This window comes from Lissotriton vulgaris, chromosome 2_2 (assembly GCF_964263255.1).
Source record: "Lissotriton vulgaris chromosome 2_2, aLisVul1.2, whole genome shotgun sequence".
Lineage (NCBI taxonomy): Eukaryota > Metazoa > Chordata > Amphibia > Caudata > Salamandridae > Lissotriton > Lissotriton vulgaris.
Window position 1 is genome coordinate 324,545,516 of NC_141688.1, and position 21,546 is coordinate 324,567,061.

Genomic DNA, 21,546 nt, shown 5'->3' on the forward strand with positions numbered 1-21,546 from the left:
GACTTTGGGCTCCTACACTTATATTTTTCTTTTCACAAATTAAGCCCTTGAGACATCAATCTGGAAGATGTAGTGGAGAAAGTAACAGCAAGGCCCCTTAGTAGATGGAACTGACACTTGCTCTGGGTGCCAGGGCTTTCCAAATGACGTTGCTCAGCATACAGCAGGCACACAGACTGAAATACCAGGCTCAGCACTACAAGAATTTTTCGATAGAATTTATAGGAGAGCGAACAAATGGCTGTCCAGCAGAGGGCGACAATGCAGCATACAAAGAACCTGCAAAGAACAGAACGTTGGGGCTGGTCTAGTGGTAGAGGGGTTGGCTTTAGTGCAGAATTGAAGTCCCAGTTTCACAGTCACATACTGAGACTTTGGACAAGTCACTGTTTCTCTGTGTCCAGACTAAGTGCTTAGAAGCAAAATGGTGCATTCATGGGCCCGCCTTGAGAGTTCGCACCTCAGAAAGATGCAGTGTGTACTATACAGGGTCCCTTCAGCAGGTTAGTGCAAAATGTCCCCTTGAGGAGGAGCCCCGGGGGGTAGCCGAGTGCTGAGGAAGGAAGACATCATTCCTGCACGTCCCAGATCTCGGACAGGAGTGGCGGCAACTTCTTGTCCTGGAGCCGGAGTGCGAAGACCTGCTCAGAGTGGACGTTACTGAGTGTCCGGAGACTGACTAACTTCATGAGCATCCGTGGGAACATCATGGGGTCCTGTGGAGGAAAGAAGAGAAAGGGTTAATCAGGCCAGGTTTGTATTTTAAAGGTAAAGATTGACTTTGGTTCATCTCTGGAAGTACAGTGGCTGGAGACTTGCCTTTGGCCAGATGAGTGATGGACAGTGGCAGTGGACGCGATCAGTGTTGGTGGGCTTTGTACTCAGTGGCCGGAGACTCGCCTTTGGATAGGTGAGTGATGGACAGTGGCAGTGGACGCGATCAGTGTTGGCGAGCTCTATACTCAGTGGCTGGAGACACACCTTTGGCCAGGTGAGTGATGGACAGTGGCTGTGGACGCGATCAGTGTTGGCGGGCTCTATACTCTGTGGTTGTAGACTCGCCTTTGGATAGGTGAGGGATGGGCAGTGGCTCTGGACTCGATCAGTGTTGGCGGGCTCTATACTCTGTGGCTGGAGACTCGCCTTTGGCCAGGTGAGTGGCGGACAGTGGCTGTGGACGTAATCAGTGTTGGCGGGCTCTATACTCAGTGGCTGGAGATTCGCCTTTGGCCAGGTACGGGTGGACAGTGGCAGTGGACGCGATCAGTGTTGGTGGGCTTTGTACTCAGTGGCCGGAGACTCGCCTTTGGATAGGTGAGTGATGGACAGTGGCAGTGGACGCGATCAGTGTTGGCGAGCTCTATACTCAGTGGCCGGAGACACACCTTTGGCCAGGTGAGTGATGGACAGTGGCTGTGGACGCGATCAGTGTTGGCAGGCTCTATACTCTGTAGTTGTAGACTCGCCTTTGGATAGGCGAGGGATGGGCAGTGGCTCTGGACTCGATCAGTGTTGGCGGGCTCTATACTCTGTGGCTGGAGACTCACCTTTGGCCAGGTGAGTGGCAGACAGTGGCTGTGGACGTAATCAGTGTTGGCGGGCTCTATACTCAGTGGCTGGAGATTCGCCTTTGGCCAGGTACGGGTGGACAGTGGCAGTGGACGCGATCAGTGTTGGTGGGCTTTGTACTCAGTGGCCGGAGATTCGCCTTTGGATAGGTGAATGATGGGCAGTGGCTCTGGACTCGATCAGTGTTGACGGGCTCTATACTCTGTGGCTGGAGACTCGCCTTTGGCCAGGTGAGTGGCGGACAGTGGCTGTGGACAGGATCAGTGTTGGCGGGCTCTATACTCAGACTGTCACAAGCGCAACAACAGTTAATTATTAATTCAATATACATTCAAAATAGTCAGAATTGTCACAATTGTAGGAGTGTGACAGTTAGCAGTTGTGTTTTACTATCAGTGGCAGCATGGCAGGGGTACTGTGTGCTGCAAGGTGGAGTGGCATCCTGACGAAAGACCAAGCCCTTATTTTTATTTTTCACAAATTAAGTGCTGGCTTTAACCAATAGTTTTGTGCTGGTGATGCATGTTTTACCAGTTGGTTGGTGCTGGGTTCTGAATGTGAAGCGTGCTGGCAATAAAGACCTACAGTTAGCTAATGGACTGGTACCAAGACACACCTTCATTCAGAGAGGTTGTTAGAGACAGGCATTGGTTTGTGCACTGGAGAACGAGACTCTCATTTGTTTATTATCGGGTTCAACATTTCACTAGTTAGTTTGCTTGTAAACTGGGGTGAAACACACATTGTTGGGTTGTTTCTGGGTCATGGCCTCTCACTGTTCACTTGCAGATCGGTTCTTGAAACTCACACCCACCTTGTGAATTTTGGATGAAGCGGAGAAGTCACTGGTACCTGGTTGGCTTGTTCTGGATGTGGCTTTCTATCGGTTTATGTGGGGGAACTAGGGAGTACTAGTTAAGGTGCTGGTTGATCCTACAGGCTCTGTGCTAATTGATGGGCTGGCGCTGATACCTAGTGCTGGAGACTCACTAGAGATGAGCTGATCCGAGTTGGACTGCTCACAGCTCTTCTGTGATCAGTACTTGTCAATGGAAGATACTTGCATTTGTGGTACCCACCTTTGGGCGATGGATACAGATATAGCAGCGCAAAGCCTCTACATAGGTTTGTTGAAGCCGTTCCACCATCGCCTGGTCCTGAACATTCGGCCGATCTGTGAAGAAGACAATCAGAAATCATCCACAAGCACCATCACCCACTACAACCCTCACTACCGTCCCCGACCACCAATGCATCAGAGCCCTATATCCACATTTACTGTCTGAATCACCATCACCAGCTCCAACCCTGAGGGAAGCTGTCCATCCCCCGCACCCATCATCAATGAACATCAATCCATCACTCAGGGAAGCGTCCATCCCCCGCATCCATCATCAATGAACATCAATCCATCACTCAGGGAAGCGTCCATCCCCCGCATCCATCATCAATGAACATCAATCCATCACTCAGGGGAGCGTCCATCCTCCCTGCACTCATCATCAATAAACATTGATCCATCATTCAGGGAAGCGTCCATCCTCCCTGCACTCATCATCAATGAACATCAACCCATCTCTCAGGGAAGCGTCCATCCCCCGCATCCATCATCAATGAACATCAATCCATCACTCAGGAAGCGTCCATCCTACCTGCACTGATCAATGAACATCAATCCATCACTCAGGGGAGCGTCCATCCTCCCTGCATTCATCATCAATGAACATCAATCCATCACTGAGGGAAGCGTCCATCCTCCCTGCACTCATCAATGAACATCAATCCATCACTCAGGGAAGCGTCCATCCTCCCTGCACTCATCATCAATGAACATCAATCCCTCACTGAGGGAAGCATCCATCCTCCCTGCACTCATCATCAATGAACATCAACCCATCACTCAGGAGAGCGTCCATCCTCCCTGCACTCATCATCAATGAACATCAATCCCTCACTGAGGGAAGCATCCATCCTCCCTGCACTCATCATCAATGAACATCGATCCATCATTCAGGGAAGCGTCCATCCTCCCTGCACTCATCATCAATGAACATCAATCCATCACTCAGGGGCGTGTCCATCCTCCCTGCACTCATCAATGAACATCAATCCATCACTGAGGGAAGCGTCCTTCCTCCCTGCACTCATCATCAATGAACAACAATCCATCACTCAGGGAAGCGTCCATCCTCCCTGCACTCATCATCAATGAACATCAATCTATCACTCAGGGGAGCGTCCATCCTCCCTGCACTCATCATCAATGAACATCAATCCATCACTCAGGGGAGCGTCCATCCTCCTTGCACTCATCATCAATGAACATCAATCCATCACTCAGGGGAGCGTCCATCCTCCCTGCACTCATCATCAATGAACATCAATCCATCACTCAGGGGAGCGTCCATTCTCCCTGCACTCATCATCAATGAACATCAATCCATCACTCAGGGGAGCGTCCATCCTCCCTGCACTCATCATCAATGAACATCAATCCATCACTCAGGGAAGCGTCCATCCTCCCAGCACTCATCAATGAACATCAATCCATCACTCAGGGAAGCGTCCATCCCCCGCATCCATCATCAATGAACGTCAATCCATCACTCAGGGGAGCGTCCATCCTCCCTGCACTCATCAATGAACATCAATCCATCACTGAGGGAAGCGTTCATCCTCCCTGCACTCATCAACGAACATCAATCCATCACTGAGGGAAGCATTCATCCTCCCTGCACTCATCATCAATGAACATCAATCAATCACTCAGGGGAGCGTCCATCCTCCCTGCACTCATCATCAATTAACATCAATCCATCACTCAGGGGAGCGTCCATCCTCCCTGCACTCATCATCAATGAAGATCAATCCATCACTCAGGGGAGCGTCCATCCTCCCTGCACTCATCATCAATGAAGATCAATCCATCACTCAGGGGAGCGTCCATCCTCCCTGCTCTCATCATCAATGAACATCAATCCATCACTCAGGGAAGCGTCCATCCTCCCTGCATTCATCATCAATGAACATCAATCCATCACTGAGGGAAGCGTCCATCCTCCCTGCACTCATCAATGAACATCAATCCATCACTCAGGGAAGCGTCCATCCTCCCTGCACTCATCATCAATGAACATCAATCCCTCACTGAGGGAAGCATCCATCCTCCCTGCACTCATCATCAATGAACATCAACCCATCACTCAGGAGAGCGTCCATCCTCCCTGCACTCATCATCAATGAACATCAATCCCTCACTGAGGGAAGCATCCATCCTCCCTGCACTCATCATCAATGAACATCGATCCATCATTCAGGGAAGCGTCCATCCTCCCTGCACTCATCATCAATGAACATCAATCCATCACTCAGGGGCGTGTCCATCCTCCCTGCACTCATCAATGAACATCAATCCATCACTGAGGGAAGCGTCCTTCCTCCCTGCACTCATCATCAATGAACAACAATCCATCACTCAGGGAAGCGTCCATCCTCCCTGCACTCATCATCAATGAACATCAATCTATCACTCAGGGGAGCGTCCATCCTCCCTGCACTCATCATCAATGAACATCAATCCATCACTCAGGGGAGCGTCCATCCTCCTTGCACTCATCATCAATGAACATCAATCCATCACTCAGGGGAGCGTCCATCCTCCCTGCACTCATCATCAATGAACATCAATCCATCACTCAGGGGAGCGTCCATTCTCCCTGCACTCATCATCAATGAACATCAATCCATCACTCAGGGGAGCGTCCATCCTCCCTGCACTCATCATCAATGAACATCAATCCATCACTCAGGGAAGCGTCCATCCTCCCAGCACTCATCAATGAACATCAATCCATCACTCAGGGAAGCGTCCATCCCCCGCATCCATCATCAATGAACGTCAATCCATCACTCAGGGGAGCGTCCATCCTCCCTGCACTCATCAATGAACATCAATCCATCACTGAGGGAAGCGTTCATCCTCCCTGCACTCATCAACGAACATCAATCCATCACTGAGGGAAGCATTCATCCTCCCTGCACTCATCATCAATGAACATCAATCAATCACTCAGGGGAGCGTCCATCCTCCCTGCACTCATCATCAATTAACATCAATCCATCACTCAGGGGAGCGTCCATCCTCCCTGCACTCATCATCAATGAAGATCAATCCATCACTCAGGGGAGCGTCCATCCTCCCTGCACTCATCATCAATGAACATCAATCCATCACTCAGGGAAGCGTCCATCCTCCCAGCACTCATCAATGAACATCAATCCATCACTCAGGGAAGCGTCCATCCCCCGCATCCATCATCAATGAACGTCAATCCATCACTCAGGGGAGCGTCCATCCTCCCTGCACTCATCAATGAACATCAATCCATCACTCAGGGAAGCGTCCATCCTCCCTGCACTCATCATCAATGAACATCAATCCATCACTCAGGGAAGCGTCCATCCTCCCTGCACTCATCATCAATGAACATCAATCCATCACACAGGGGAGCGTCCATCCTCCCTGCACTCATCATCAATGAACAACAATCCATCACTCAGGGAAGCGTCCATCCTCCCTGCACTCATCAATGAACATCAATCCATCACTCAGGGAAGCGTCCATCCTCCCTGCACTCATCAATGAACATCAATTCATCACTTAGGGAAGCGTCCATCCTCCCTGCACTCATCATCACTGAACATCAATCCATCACTCAGGGAAGCGTCTTTCCTCCCTGCACTCATCAATGAACATCAATCCATCACTCAGGGGAGCGTCCATCCTCCCTGCACTCATCATCAATGAACATCAATCCATCACTCAGGGAAGCGTCCATCCTCCCTGCACTCATCATCAATGAACATCAATCCATCACTCAGGGAAGCGCCCATCCTCCCTGCACTCATCATCAATGAACATCAATCCATCACTGAGGGAAGCATCCATCCTCCCTACACTCATCAATGAACATCAATCCATCACTCAGGGAAGCATACATCCTCCCTGCATTGATCAAGGAACATCAATCCATCACTGAGGGAAGCGTCCATCCTCCCTGCACTCATCATCAATGAACATCAATCCATCACTCAGGGAAGCGTCCATCCTCCCTGCACTCATCAATGAACATCAATCCATCACTCAGGGAAGCGTCCATCCTCCCTGCACTCATCAATGAACATCAATTCATCACTTAGGGAAGCGTCCATCCTCCCTGCACTCATCATCACTGAACATCAATCCATCACTCAGGGAAGCGTCCTTCCTCCCTGCACTCATCAATGAACATCAATCCATCACTCAGGGGAGCGTCCATCCTCCCTGCACTCATCATCAATGAACATCAATCCATCACTCAGGGAAGCGTCCATCCTCCCTGCACTCATCATCAATGAACATCAATCCATCACTCAGGGAAGCGCCCATCCTCCCTGCACTCATCATCAATGAACATCAATCCATCACTGAGGGAAGCATCCATCCTCCCTACACTCATCAATGAACATCAATCCATCACTCAGGGAAGCATACATCCTCCTTGCATTGATCAAGGAACATCAATCCATCACTGAGGGAAGCGTCCATCCTCCCTGCACTCATCATCAATGAACATCAATTCATCACTCAGGGAAGCGTCCATCCTCCCTGCACTCATCATCAATGAACATCAATCCATCACTGAGGGAAGCATCCATCCTCCCTACACTCATCAATGAACATTAATCCATCACTCAGGGAAGCATACATCCTCCCTGCATTGATCAAGGAACATCAATCCATCACTGAGGGTAGCGTCCATCCTCCCTGCTCTCATCATCAATGAACATCAATCCATCACTCAGGGAAGCGTCCATCCTCCCTGCACTCATCATCAATGAACATCAATCCATCACTGAGGGGAGCGTCCATCCTCCCTCACTCATCAATGAACATCGATCCATCACTCAGGGAAGCGTCCATCCTCCCTGCACTCATCATCAATGAACATCAATCCATCACTCAGGGGAGCCGTCCATCCTCCCTGCACTCATCATCAATGAACATCAATCCATCACTCAGAGAAGCGTCCATCCTCCCTGCACTCATCAATGAACATCAATCCATCACTCAGGGGAGCGTCCATCCTCCCTGCACTCATCATCAATGAACATCAATCCATCACTGAGGGAAGCGTCCATCCTCCCAGCACTCATCATCAATGAACATCAATCCATCACTCAGGGAAGCGTCCATCCTCCCTGCACTCATCATCAATGAACATCCATCCATCACGCAGGGGAGCGTCCTTCCTCCCTGCACTCATCAATGAACATCAATCGATCACTGAGGGAAGCGTCCATCCTCCCTGCACTCATCATCAATGAACATCAATCCCTCACTCAGGGGAGCGTCCATCCTCCCTGCACTCATCAAGGAACATCAATCCGTCACTCAGGGAAGCGCCCTTCCTCCCTGCACTCATCAATGAACATCAATCCATCACTCAGGGGAGCGTCCATCCTCCCTGCACTCATCATCAATGAACATCGATCCATCACTCAGGGGAGCGTCCATCCTCCCTGAATCCATCATCAATGAACATCAATCGATCACTCAGAGAAGCCGTCTATCTTCCCTGCACTCATCAATGAACATCAATCCATCACTCAGGGAAGCCGTCCATCCTCCCTGCACTCATCATCAATGAACATCAATCTATCACTCAGGGGAGCGTCCATCCTCCCTGCACTCATCATCAATGAACATCAATCCATCACTCAGGGGAGCGTCCATCCTCCTTGCACTCATCATCAATGAACATCAATCCATCACTCAGGGGAGCGTCCATCCTCCCTGCACTCATCATCATTGAACATCAATCCATCACTCAGGGAAGCGTCCATCCTCCCTGCACTCATCATCAATGAACATCAATCCATCACTCAGAGAAGCGTCCATCCTCCCTGCACTGATCAATGAACATCAATCCATCACTGAGGGAAGCGTCCATCCTCCCTGCAGTCATCAATGAGCATCAATCCATCACTTAGGGGAGCATCCTTCCTCCCTGCACTCATCATCAATGAACATCAATCTATCACTCAGGGGAGCGTCCATCCTCCCTGCACTCATCATCAATGAACATCAATCCATCACTCAGGGGAGCGTCCATCCTCCTTGCACTCATCATCATTGAACATCAATCCATCACTCAGGGGACCGTCCATCCTCCCTGCACTCATCATCAATGAACATCAATCCATCACTCAGAGAAGCGTCCATCCTCCCTGCACTGATCAATGAACATCAATCCATCACTGAGGGAAGCGTCCATCCTCCCTGCAGTCATCAATGAGCATCAATCCATCACTTAGGGGAGCATCCTTCCTCCCTGCACTCATCATCAATGAACTTCAGTTCCTCACATTCTCAGCTGCCTCCAATCACTTCATGCTCCTCTTTCACACAGTCCCAGCTGCCTCAAATTACTGCATGCTCCTCTTCCACAGTGCTAGCTACATCCAATTGTTGCACGCTCCTCTTCTACACAGTCCCAACTGTGTCCAATCGTTGCACGCTCCTCTTCCATACTGTCTACCAGCCTTCAGAAATGAACACTCCTTGGGCTCCACCATTAGCAATTACCTGCAGAAAATATATTGATTGCGATTAAAAGTGCAAATTCTGCATCGTCCAACTGCAAATCCGTCATTCCTCTTGAGAACTCAAAGATGGGGTTTATAAACTCAAACTGAAGACCTGGAGGGAACAAGGATGGAGGGGGGGGGGAAAGGAGAGAAGAGATGTAAATACATGGGCAAGTCAGTATGATGTTTCAAGGCCACTCTGATTTACACAGAGAGCAAACATCCATACATCCTCATGTACAGGGAGATCACACATCCATACATTCCTATGTACATGGAGAGCACACATCCATACATTCCTATGCATGCGAGAGCACACAGCCATACATTCTCACGTACATGGATAGCAAACATCCATACATTTTTGTGTACATGGAGAGAATACATCCTCATGTACATTGACAGCACACATCCTTAGATCCCCATGGACAGCACACATCCATACATCCCCTCCCAGGCTCCCAACTGCCCAGGCCTCACCTGCTCACGAGCTCCCCATGTACTTCTCTCCCTTCATGCCTTCCATCTTTGACATCCCTCCCACTAACCCTTTCACTGTCGGAGTGCTTTAACCCCACAGTGCTGGAGTTTGATGATCGGATGTTTATACACATGAACCCTAGTGGTTTCTGGGCATCCATGCATGTTCCAATGGATCCCCAAAGCATGGACACACCAGCCACATATTACTTTGGGGTGCCAACAAGTTATAAACTGAGTGCAGTGCATTTGGGAAAAGCCAAAAGCAAATGGAATGCCTGTTTAGGGCACCTGTTTTTTGTTGCAGGCATCACACAAAGGTGTATGGAAACCAATAAGGATTATGTTACCCTGTAAGCATCTGTTCTTGTCATGTAGAGCTGTAGATTCACATGCTTTGCATAAGTCCGCCATCTAATATTGGGCTCGGATGATAATAAGTTGATTTTGTTCCAAGAAGTTTTCTTTGATACTTGATTTGATTCTTGGTAATACTGCGCATCTTCAGATTGGTTTGCTATGTAAGTATGATACATATGTCTCAGCAGTGTGATGTCCATGCAATAGTATGATGTAAGTATATAAAATGCATGAACTGCAACCCACACAGCGTTTTTGGGAAGGAGGGTCGGCGCATGTGAATCTACAGCAATACATGCCAAGAACAGATGCTTACAGGGTAAGCAACACAATCAGGTCGAGGCATATGTGTGATGTAGATACATATTTGCGTAGACTATAAAGCAGTCCCTCTACTTAGGCAGTGGTTAACTTGTTGGGGCTGCAGTTGTATGAAAAATAGTTTTTAGAACAGCTTCACAACAGTGGCTTGTTGATGTGCAGAGACATCCACACAATAGTGTTTTGTAAAAGTGTGTGGTGTAGACCATGTTGCTACTTTGCAAATATCAACAATAGGAATTAATACCTAAAAAGACCATTGAAGCCCCTATTTTCCTAGAGGAGTGAGCTTTAGGAGGGACAGGTAGAAGCCTTTTAGCTTTTGCATACCACGCTTGGATGTATTCAACTATCCATCTTGAAGTTCCCGATTTAGAAATTGCCTTTCCCACGCGAGGAGGTGCAAAGGGAACAAGCAATTGTTTAGTTTTTCTGAATGATTTAGGTCTGTCACTATAATATATGAGTGTTTTTTTTATATCTAAAGTGTGCAATGCTCTTTTAGCACCAGAGTCTGGTTGCAGCAAAAAACAGGTAAGTCAATGGATTGATTTAAATGAAAATGAGAAACTACCTTTAGGAAGAACTTAGGATTTGTTCTGAGGACTACCGTGGCCCTATGTAGTTGGAAGAAAGGTTCGTCCTGGGCTAATGCCTGAATTTCACTGACCCTTCTAAGTGAAGTAATAGCGATTAAAAAGGCAAGTTTCCATGATTAGTATTGCAATTGATGAGAGTGAAGTGGCTTAAAAGGAGGACCTATGAGTCACGCTAATACGATGTTCAAGTTCCATGCGGGGGCAGGTGGAAGCCTGGGAGGAATGATTCTTTTAAGTTTGTTCATAAAGGCTTTGATAACGGGGATTTTAAATAATGACCAGTGTTGTCTATTTTGCAGAGAGCTTGCATTAGCCGCAAGGTGTAAGTGTATAGAACTGTATGACAACCCTGCGGTCTGTAAATGAATTAAGAAAGTAATCATTGTTTGTACTTTTGTATAAAGAGGGGATTGATGTTTTCTTTGTGACACATCTTTTTCATTTAGCCACATAACATTGCTTCGAGGTAGTTTTGCAAACTTCTTTATGAATGCCCATACGTTGCTGTGGTAAGTTTAGGTACCCAAATTCGAAGACTTCAGGACCAATATTGCAAGGTTCCTTTCCCTGGGATTGGGGTATCTTAGTGCTCCTTTGTTCTGCGTGAGAAGGTCCGGGCTGAGGTGAAGCTTCTTGGCTTGGAGTAGTGAGAGCTCCAGCAGTGTTGAAAGCCATGGTTGGCGGGCCCATGTTGGTGCTATGAGTACCATTGCAAGGGATGTTTTTCTGAGTTTCCTGAGCAAGAATGAAGTAGTGGGCGAGGAGGAAAAGTGTACAGAAATATCCTTGACCAGTTCATCCATAGAGTGTTGCCCTTGAACTGTTGGTGTGGTAGAAGGACCATGGGGTGGAGTTCCCATTCATGGACTTGTTTCTGCGTCCTCGTTAAAAAGTCTGCAATTTGATTGCTTGTCCCTGGGACATGTTCTGCTAGGTTTCCCTGCTAGATGAACAGCTTGCAGCTCTAGGTGATTGATATGGAGATTGCTGTGTTTGGAATCCCAAACCCCCTGAACTGTGAGTTTCGGAAATGTGCACCCCAACCAATTAGGGAAGCATCTGTGTAGGAGAGTAGAATCTGCTTACTATGGTTACCCCCACTTTTTGCTGGTGTTTCACTATTTTTCGACTTTAGTCTGTCTGGGGCCCTGCTATCCAGGGCCCCAGCCTAGCTGCTTCCTCTCTGAAATGATTGCATGTACATTAGGTACACTCCAGATTGGTTACTGGGTGACCCTTATGAGTCCCTAGTATATGGTACCTTAGGTACTAAGGGCATAGGTACCCCAGAGGCCTACCAGGGGCTGAAGCATGTATTATGCCACTCCTGGGAAGCTTTCCAAAATGGCACCACAGGTCTGCTACTGCAGCCTGGGTAAGGTGGTGCATGCAACCCTTACTAAGATATGGGTTACCTATATCTACCTTTAATCACTGACACATATAAACCTATAAGTCACTCCTATGGCAGGCCTAATCAATCCTGAAGGCAGAGTGCTTGGTTTTGTGTGAGAGGGTGTCCATGCATGAGCAGGACCCCTCTGCAGCTTTCAGAATCTATTCTCTGAAGCTGTTCAGTGATGCAGCCAGACCATATACTCTTAAGTGCATTAAAACCTCACGGTAAATGCTAGCTTTGGAATGGCTGCATGGAAACATGTCGTGTTTGATGTCAAACACTTTGGAATCCTACCCAAATCCTGGCGGTGGGGGTAAAATGACACCCTTCTAGAGGGAGAGACATGTACACACTTACCTGACCGGTAATAGTTTAAAAGAGCCCTGGCATAACAAAATGAATGCTGCAGCCACAGACATGAGTCTGGCCTCCTGCTGCTGGACGAAACTCCAGCAGGGGAGGCCTGGACAATAGGTTTTGTGTCACAGGGAGCTGTAACCACCTCCCAGACAGGCTTTAGTGTATTGGGGCTGGGTGGGTGCATTCATAGAATGCTTTTCAGACAGTGTTGGGGGCACACTTGGTGTCCCTGTGCATACCCCAGGTCAAACCGGTTGCAGGGGCACTCAGCCCCTGCTCTGGTGCAAAACTAGACAAAGGGAAAGGGGTGTAGCCACCCCCCTCCCTGGATCCTCCCATAGGTGGGTCCCCAGAGTATGTCCAGCCCCCTAACTTAGTATAAGTATGGGACCCCAGTCCTTAGGACTTCAGATTACACCTGGATGAAACTCTGCAACATATATCCTAGAACTTTGACATTCTACATCGACTAGAAGATGGAAGAATCTCCCTTGGGGTCAAGGAGTGACTCCCCTGTTCCAACAGGCATCAAAGAAGCAACTTGCCAGTCTGCATTTCCGATGCTCCCGCCGGACCCCAAAGTATTTGTGACTCAGGACATGGACTTCTAGACTTCTCAGAGGCCAACACGAGATCTCAGCAAAGCTGAGACCTGCAGCTCTCAGGAGTGACGTGGGACCAGAACTCCTGGACACTGTGCACATTTGCTAGTGCATCCACTTTCCGAGCTTTCCCGAAGTTGTGCATTGGACTTCTTATAGTCCAAGCCCTGAGCACCATCTGCACCAAAGATTGTGGGCCTACACTCCACGAGTGTTCCGTGAGCCGGCTTCAAGCAATTCAGCTCGAGGCCCCTTTGCGATCCCTGTTCTGTCGACTGGTGGGTCCCCAAGAAGGTAACTCCTTTGTTTCTTGGGCTTTCCTGGTTGCTCCAGATGTGCCCTGACTCCCCTCCAAAGAGTGAGTCCCTCAGACCTTGCTGGTCTACACCGAAGCCAATCTCTGCTTTCTGCGTGGGTTGCTGTTGCCAAGGATTGTTGTGTCCAATCCGGAAACTGACACTGCAGCACTCGACATCCTTTGTGGAACAGTTAGAATCCAGCTCCTGGTCGTCCTCGACATCTCCTGGTCCTTGTGGCTGAAGAGTCAAGCTTCACCTCCTTCACCTGAAATCACCCGACAGCGGTTGGCATCTTCTCATCGCCTTCCTGGTCACTGGCAAGTGACCCAGACTCTGTCCACTCTGCTTTCAGGTTCTTCAGATCTCCAATCCACCCTTGGATCCACCCAGACACTTTCCACTTGGTTGCCTGCAGCATTTTTCAGCAGCTCGCCATTGAAATCGACGATGAAACCTGACACGAAAAGACACCTATGCACCCGGCTTCCCTGGGTGAGGTAACTCGAGAACTCCGGTGCTCCCGTGGGTGTTGACTCTAGAACTGCCTAGTTCTAAAGGGGTTTGCTCCAAGTTCTCTCCTAAGTGTCCTTTATCTGTAATTTTCCAACCCTGACTTTCCCCATAGAAGTTAACGGTGATTCACAACTGTGTTTAGACACTGCACGCGTCCCCCGTGGGTCCCCTGTGCTACTACCTTGGGTGGTTCGTGGTGGCCCCAGCGGTTCTAAAGGCTCTAGGCCTTGTATCTATGTCAGTCGTGGTTCTTACGCCACTTTCTTAATATGTGGTTTGGTTTCACCCTAGGGCTCATTGTATATTGTGCTAATTTACTGTGTGCTAAATAAGTTTAATGAATGTACTTTTGCCTCTAGCCTCATAAAGAGACTAGAGGGGTGTGTTTAGAACAAATACATATATTTTATATATATACACCTGATGTGGTTCTCCTTTCATTTAGTCATTCATGAGATTATAGACTGGTGAAACAAGCTGCTTTACATTCCTTCAAGACTTAGCCTGAAGGTTGCTCTCCACAGCTACCACTAGGATAGCTTTCTATATATTTTGGCTTTACAACCACCATCAATAAGGGTCGTTTGGACTGGTACAAGGTGCCCACTAGAATAGTGTACAGCATATGCCAGGCCAACTTCTGACAATCTGCTGTGAGAATTATTTGTGGAACTGGCTCTTGTAACGGCCGTCCCTTGGATAGACTGTGTGAATTCCAGCATTGCAGAGGGTGATGTGTGCGGCTGCCTTCCAACACTAGATTGTGAAGTTGACCCTGTGATGTGTGAGAGATATTCTTTTAGCGGTCTCATGTGTAGCATGGCATGTGGAACTGCTGCTATTCAAGCTGCCATCATGCCTACAAGCTGTAGGAATGTTCTGGCTGGGATCTGACTCCCTGTTTAAAAGTGTTGAATTAATGTTACCATTGCTTGTTGTTTTTTGTTTTATATAGCGCAAAGTCGACCTGAAGATATCAGGTATCAGAGCGCTTTACATGAGGACCAGTTTTGCTACAGATGGACACTTTCATTTTTGCTGGGCACGGGGACATTCATTGATTTGCCCAGAATCACAGGATGTTGAACGTCCTTGCCGTGGTTCGAACCCGGCTCTCCAGCTACGAGGTCGACCGTTCTAGCCGTTAGCCTCCATCCTCTCCCCAACTATGCTGTGTATTGTGTCTGCATTTGGTACGCCAATGCTGATTGCGTGTTGAGCATGGCTCCTAGGCCTAGACTTCAGTAAGTTGATGGGGAACCCTAATTGATGTAGTAAGTTTAGGGTTTGTCGATTATTTTGTTTGCAAAGGCTGAGAGGGTTTGCTTTTATTAACCAGTTGTCTAAGTGTGGAAAGACATAGATGTTTTGCCTAAGCAGATGTGCTGCGACCACTGCTAGACAGTTTGTGAATACCCTTGGTGCGGGGGGAATCCCGAAGAGGAAGAACCTTGAATTGATAATGGCTTCCCTGAAACAGGATGAATAGGTGTATGGAAGCAGACGTCCTCCAGATCTAAGGCAGCCACAAAGTCTCCTATTTGTAACAAATGAGTGATTACTTGAAGAGTGACCATATGGCAGTGTTCCGATACGCTATTCCCTCAAACGGTTTTTCAACTAGTTCGATTGCTCCTTTCTATATTAGACCTTTTATTTCTTGCTCAAGCAGATTTTGATTTTGAATGAACAGTTTGAGTTTGAGAGGTGGAATATTTGGAGGAGTTACAGTGCGCTCCAGACCGTATCCATGCAGGATAATATCCAACACCCATTGATCCGAAGTGACTGATTTTCAAATAGAGAGAAAGTGTTGAAGACGACCCCTGACAGGCGTTAAGTGGTCTGGTGGATTGGTAAGGAAGTGATTGTTTGTTGCTGGTGTTTGAGTAACGGGTCTTACTCCCTCGGCCTCGTCCTTTAAAATTGTTTCCTCTATACAAACCCTTGTGATGGGTTTTTGAAGTAGAGGTTTGTCCCTAGCTTTTATATACTGACCCAGTGTTGTCCACGGAGGCAGATCTTGCACCCGTTTGTAACTGGGCCTATGAAAGGAACCACAGTAAGTGTTTGTTTGGAGCCCCCCCCCCCCTCCCTGGTTTTGCGACCTCTGTGTCTTTTTCATTTTTTCAAGGGATGTGTCCACTTGAGGTCCAAAAAGATGTTCCATATCAAAAGGTTGATTTAGAAGAGCTTGCTGTACCTTGGCCTTAAATCCTGAGACAGGGAGCCATGCATGCCTAAGTAGTTGGAGGCTGGTATTTATACCTCTAGCAGCGGTGTCATCTAATGCACATTTTATAGGATTATAGGTAATAAGGGGAAACAACCTTTACAACGCAACCTTTACAACGCACTACCATTACAACAACACTTTTACAACGCAACATCCATTACAACGCATGCATTTACAACGCAACCATTACAACGCATGACACTACAACGCACACCACTACAACGCATGCCATTACAACGCATAGCATTACAACACACATAGTACCCTTACACTATCCAACACTTACCCTACTGTTGCACCCCCTGGAGTTAGAATAGTAATTTTTACCCCTACACTATCCAATACTTACCTTGCATGCGATGTAATGGTATGCGTTGTAATGGTATGCGTTGTAAATGTGGTATGCGTTGTAAATGTAGTATGCGTTGTAGTGGAATGCGTTGTAAAGGTAGTTTTAAAGAATTTGTTGTAATGGCATGAGTTGTAATGGTATGCGTTGTAATGGATGTTGCCGTGTAAAAAATGCGTTGTAAAGGTAGGCGTTGTAAAAGTATGCATTGTAACGTCATACATCCGGTAATAAGCTTTCCCTTATTTATAGGTTCCTGCCCTTGCTATTCGAGCCTGATACGCAGAGGCATGGTCAGGTGGTGATGGTCGTGTGGGATAGAGATCAGGGTCTGTATCCCCTTGCGGTTCAATGCCATAGCATCCCAAGCATCCTTAGGATGTATGTTTTGTGGTATATCCTCATTATCCTCAACTATGGGTGAGTGAAGAGATATGTCACCTGCCTCCGGGTTGTGGTGAGTGAGGAGCTGGGTAGATGGGGGAGGGGGTGTTTGTGGGGTAGGTGAAGATGGAATGTGGATGTGCAATGGGCTGGTGGCAGCATCCTTCTTCTTTAGAGGCTTTAGAGGAACATCCAAAGCCTTTTCGAAAGATAACTGCTTCTTAGAAGAGTGAGGCTTTGCTGGTTAAAGCACTAGTCTTTCAGTTCCAGGCCAATTCTGGAGCCTTTTTTTGTTTTGAGTCGAGTCATTCTTGAAATTGTTCAATGATAGCTTTTGGGTGGAGATTTCGTAGGAAATCCAAGCATTCCGGTAGTGGAACCTTCGATTCAGTTGAAGCTGTGGTCAGACATGAAATGGACTGTTTTTGATTTGGTGCCAAGGCCGAAGCTCGTGAGGCTGCTGACCGAGGTCCAGGAGGGGGAGGCCACTGCTGCGGGATATATTTTCAGAGCTGAGCCGGAGGGCGGGCCTTCCGAATCTGATTTTTGGTGCACACCATGGCTTTTTTGTAAAGGCAGAACGTGAGCAGTCTTTTTGGTGGGAGATGATGCTTTAGATCAGGTGCATAAGTACTCCCTGTCCGATGCTTCTGTGCGGGCTCAAGAGTACTCGAGTCCTCATCGGATTAGGACTCGGGATCATGGATCGATAGTGATTGCTCATGTGCTGTTGAAGCTCCTTCGTCCTCCTCTTATTGGTGACTGAAACTGTCCAGTGCCTCGTCAGCGCTTGCGCTGCATTTCTTGGCGTCGAGCACATCGACTCGAAGGGTCTAAGGGCCATATGTATCAACATTCCGTTTTGCCATTCCTAAATAGCGATTTTTAAGGACTCGCTATTTAGAAATAGCAAACTGGTATGTATGTAGAAAATCGCTTCTTTTTAGCGATTCCTTAAAATTCCATAATTGCCATTAGCAAATTGCTAATCGCAATTAAGGAATAATTTCCCATTCATGTCTATGGGCCAGGAGGCCCATAGGAATGATGGGGAAATTGCGAATTGCAATTTGCTGATCGCAAATTGTGAATATTTTCAAGGGTGCAGGGGTGTCTCAAGAACACCCTGCACCCCTGAAAATTACATGTGTGCGCATATGGCGCACATACATGCCCTAAGGGCATGTATGAGGGTCGCATGGCACCTTTTGATTTTTAAGAAAATGCTTTTCTAAAGGAATTCGCAACTTACCACCAACTAGAAGTTGGTGGTAATTTGCGATTCCTTAATGGCATTTTGGAAAGTTTTTTTCCTTGATACATTGCATTTAAGGAATCGCAAAATTTGCAATTCCTTAAAGGCAATCGCAAAATAAGGAATGGCAAATTTAGCGATTCCTTATTTTGCACCAAAAATGTTTCATACATACCATTTAGCGAAAATGGGTTCACAAACGCCGGAATTCTGCGAATTTCGGCGTTTGAAAACCCATTTTGCCTTGATACATAAAAGACCTGCCGGACTCGCAGCTTGCTTCTCGCATATGATGTTGGTTGGGAGGAGGATTCGTGGAGTGAAAATAAGACAGAAACTGAGCAGAGTGTGTCCCACTGGCAGCTCATTCTCCGAAAGACGTTGGAAATGTAGAAAGGAGGCCGGATCAGGCGTGGCCCAAGGAAGCTAGCCCAAGACCCACTGTGCAGAAGGGTGATCGCTCAGACACAGTAAAACTACACAATATTGTAGAGTGGAGATGTACTTAAGAAGTGAGCCCGAAGGAGTCTCGACCTGGATCCAAGATATTACATGCTGCAGCACTTCTGAAAGAGTGAAGCGGAAAGTGCGTCCTACCTGTGCGTCCTACAGGACGCACTGTGGCAGAGGCTGCCTCTGCTTTGTTCCGAGTCGGACACACGCACAGGGAGTCTGTACTTGGTCAGCATCAGCCTGCGCTTTAGATTATTGGCCACAGTTTGTTATTCGGGGTCTCTGGTTTTGCTTGAAGCCACTGTCAGTTCTGGCTTCATAGGCCCCCGTTTAAGTTCAAGCAGCTGTTATCCACGTTTGGTTGCATGCCTGTCAAACTCTTGTAGCAGCCTGTGCTTTTCATGTTAGGATGCTCTGAGAAGGGCTTTGCGGGTCTAGTACTGTAGGGTAATTCTGCTGTAGTGCAGTAGAGGTAGTGCTGTGGACGGTGCCAGTGAGGGGAAGTGGTGCTGTTTGGCAGGACTGCATTTAAACTTTTTGAATGTGTGTATTTGGTTCACACCTGCGTGTAGCGGAGTGATTCTGGGTGCCAGTTTGTGATGTGGAGTCCAGGGTGTACAGATGTGTTTTGGGACATTCAACAACAGGAACCCTCGTCTGCTCTGTGCTCCTGGGAGCTTTACTGTTTCCGTGCTGCTGTAGGAGTGCGGTGCCTCCTAACCCTACTAATTCACCTCAGATTCCCCGCCTCTGTTGTGCTCTCCAGTTGCTGGTGCGTCTGCTATGTGACCTCCCTGTCTGCTGGTCAGGAGTCTGGCTGCCAGGCGTGGACTCGGGTGCTCAGAGACACTTTGTGTAATATACCAACAAGGCGCTATTACACTACAACGTGTTGTCTTTTACTGAACTTCCACTGAGATGTTCTGGCCTAGCTGGTCACTCGTTAAGTGGTCCGGGACATGTCGCTCCCTGACCAGTGCTTTGTCCCTCGCTCCCTTTGACCCCATGACGGTCTTCTACAGGATGATGTGTGGGGTGTAGGGGCCCTACCCTGACTCAGGAACGGGGGTCGCGATCTGCACTCATTCTGAAATTTGTAGATGTCAGATCATTCTGACATCTACAATTATGGTGGTAAAAGTGCGAACGGACTTCCATCTGCCTCCAGTCGCAGCCTCACTCAGAGTGCATTGTTTCCTCTTCTTCTTCAGTGAGGTGTCATAGCTGAGTCTGGCCATCAAACCACCCATGGGAACTCTCTGTCCCTTCCCCCAACATCTGTCTGCAGAGCCTCATCCCTTCGTTCACCAGACCGATGGTGGCCTTCACGCCCTCCTTCCTAGAGACCCTCAACCCTCACCTCCAGGCACTGATCCATCCACGTCTCTCACTGGTAACACGTCACCTGCAGCACTTCACCCCTCACTTCTCTTGACTCCTTGTCAAAGATCTTATCTCCCCTTTCACCCCCCTGACATACCCCCTGTGGCCCTTCACTGCACATCAAACACTCTTTGAGACCCTCTACCAGCCCTCAATAGCGCTCAGAAGACCACTACTGCTGAAGGACATCACTAGGGCTCCCACTTGTCTGTACGTCAGAGAGGAAGGACAGAAACACTGACCTACTCTTATAGCTACTTCAAAATATCAACTCCCACTATAGCAGCCAGGTATGCATACGGACCGAGGTACTGATTTACTGCTCTAACTCCACCTCTACGTGCCTTGATGATACAGTGCACAGTAATATTGAGCAGTCGATATAGGTGCAGGGCATTGATGACTCTCTCTCCACGCTCAGCACTCAGCAGAGACTGCGGACACGTCTGCTGAATCCTCAGCATAGAATGCCAGCCCAGCAGCTCCTCACTCAGCTGCCATTGGTTTACTCCACTAAGTAGGGAGTTCCAACCCTGCTCCTTCTACAGAAAGGTCTTCACTCATTCCCTTCCTCCACAGGAGCTGTTGAGGCGAGCTGTACGTCGGAAGAAAGCCCTTATTGCTACCTCTCTATTGAGTGGGTGGAACCACATGAGAGTACACCCCTAGATCAGGAGCCATTCAGTGCTACATGTCCTCCCACCCAGTTAAGTGCTCCCTGTCAGCAGAGTGCCCCCCACAGTTTAACATTCGCACAAAACGGAATGACTTCCACAGAGTTGAGGGTTCCACCAGAAGAGGGTCCTTTCACGCAGCATAGTTTACTAGACCACTGAGATACAGTGCACCGTTACCTACCAGAGTGAGATAACACACAGATTTGGGTGGCACCGGGAGACACCCCCCCGCCCCCGAAACGAATGCCCCTTGAGAGCTGAGTGCAGCAACTCATCAGAGCACAGATGCCCTCAGAGCTGAGCAGCCAGGTCGAATCTGGAACATCACCTGCTTTTGCAAAGTCCTCTCGATTGTAGCTCAGGTCCTTTAGGAAGGTCACGCTCTCAATTTGTGGGTTATATCGTCGCGATGTCTCCAGCAACATCACCTAAAAGCAATATCACAGAGGTCATTAAAGAGGCATCTGGACACGTGATCCAAAACCCAAACGCAACCCACCTACATCACCTACAACCAGGGTGAGAGGGTCTTCCAGTGTCAGAGGATTTTCGAAAACGTGTCCCATCACGGGATTCATTGTCCACCCCCATCCCACCAACATCACCAACAACCAGGGTCAGAGGGTCTTCCAAGGTAAGAGGGTCTTTCAAAATGTGTCCCATCAAGAGATCCAACTC

At 48.1% G+C, this 21,546-nt stretch overlaps 1 protein-coding gene across 9 annotated transcripts in view; it reads right to left on the reverse strand.

Moving 5' to 3' along the window:
• Positions 1-205: 205 nt before the first annotated feature.
• NR1H3 (nuclear receptor subfamily 1 group H member 3) overlaps positions 206-21,546 on the reverse strand; it is a 335,465-nt gene continuing 314,124 nt past the window's right edge. For all 9 annotated transcript variants that reach the window (XM_086959703.1, XM_086959708.1, XM_086959702.1 and 6 more), the window contains 4 exons: positions 21,197-21,296; positions 9,197-9,310; positions 2,649-2,743; positions 206-716 (listed from right to left, as the gene is read on the reverse strand). In XM_086959703.1, the coding sequence (XP_086815829.1) occupies positions 570-716; positions 2,649-2,743; positions 9,197-9,310; positions 21,197-21,296 (456 nt within the window). In that variant the 3' untranslated portion in view covers positions 206-569. The remainder of the gene's footprint in view (positions 717-2,648; positions 2,744-9,196; positions 9,311-21,196; positions 21,297-21,546) is intronic.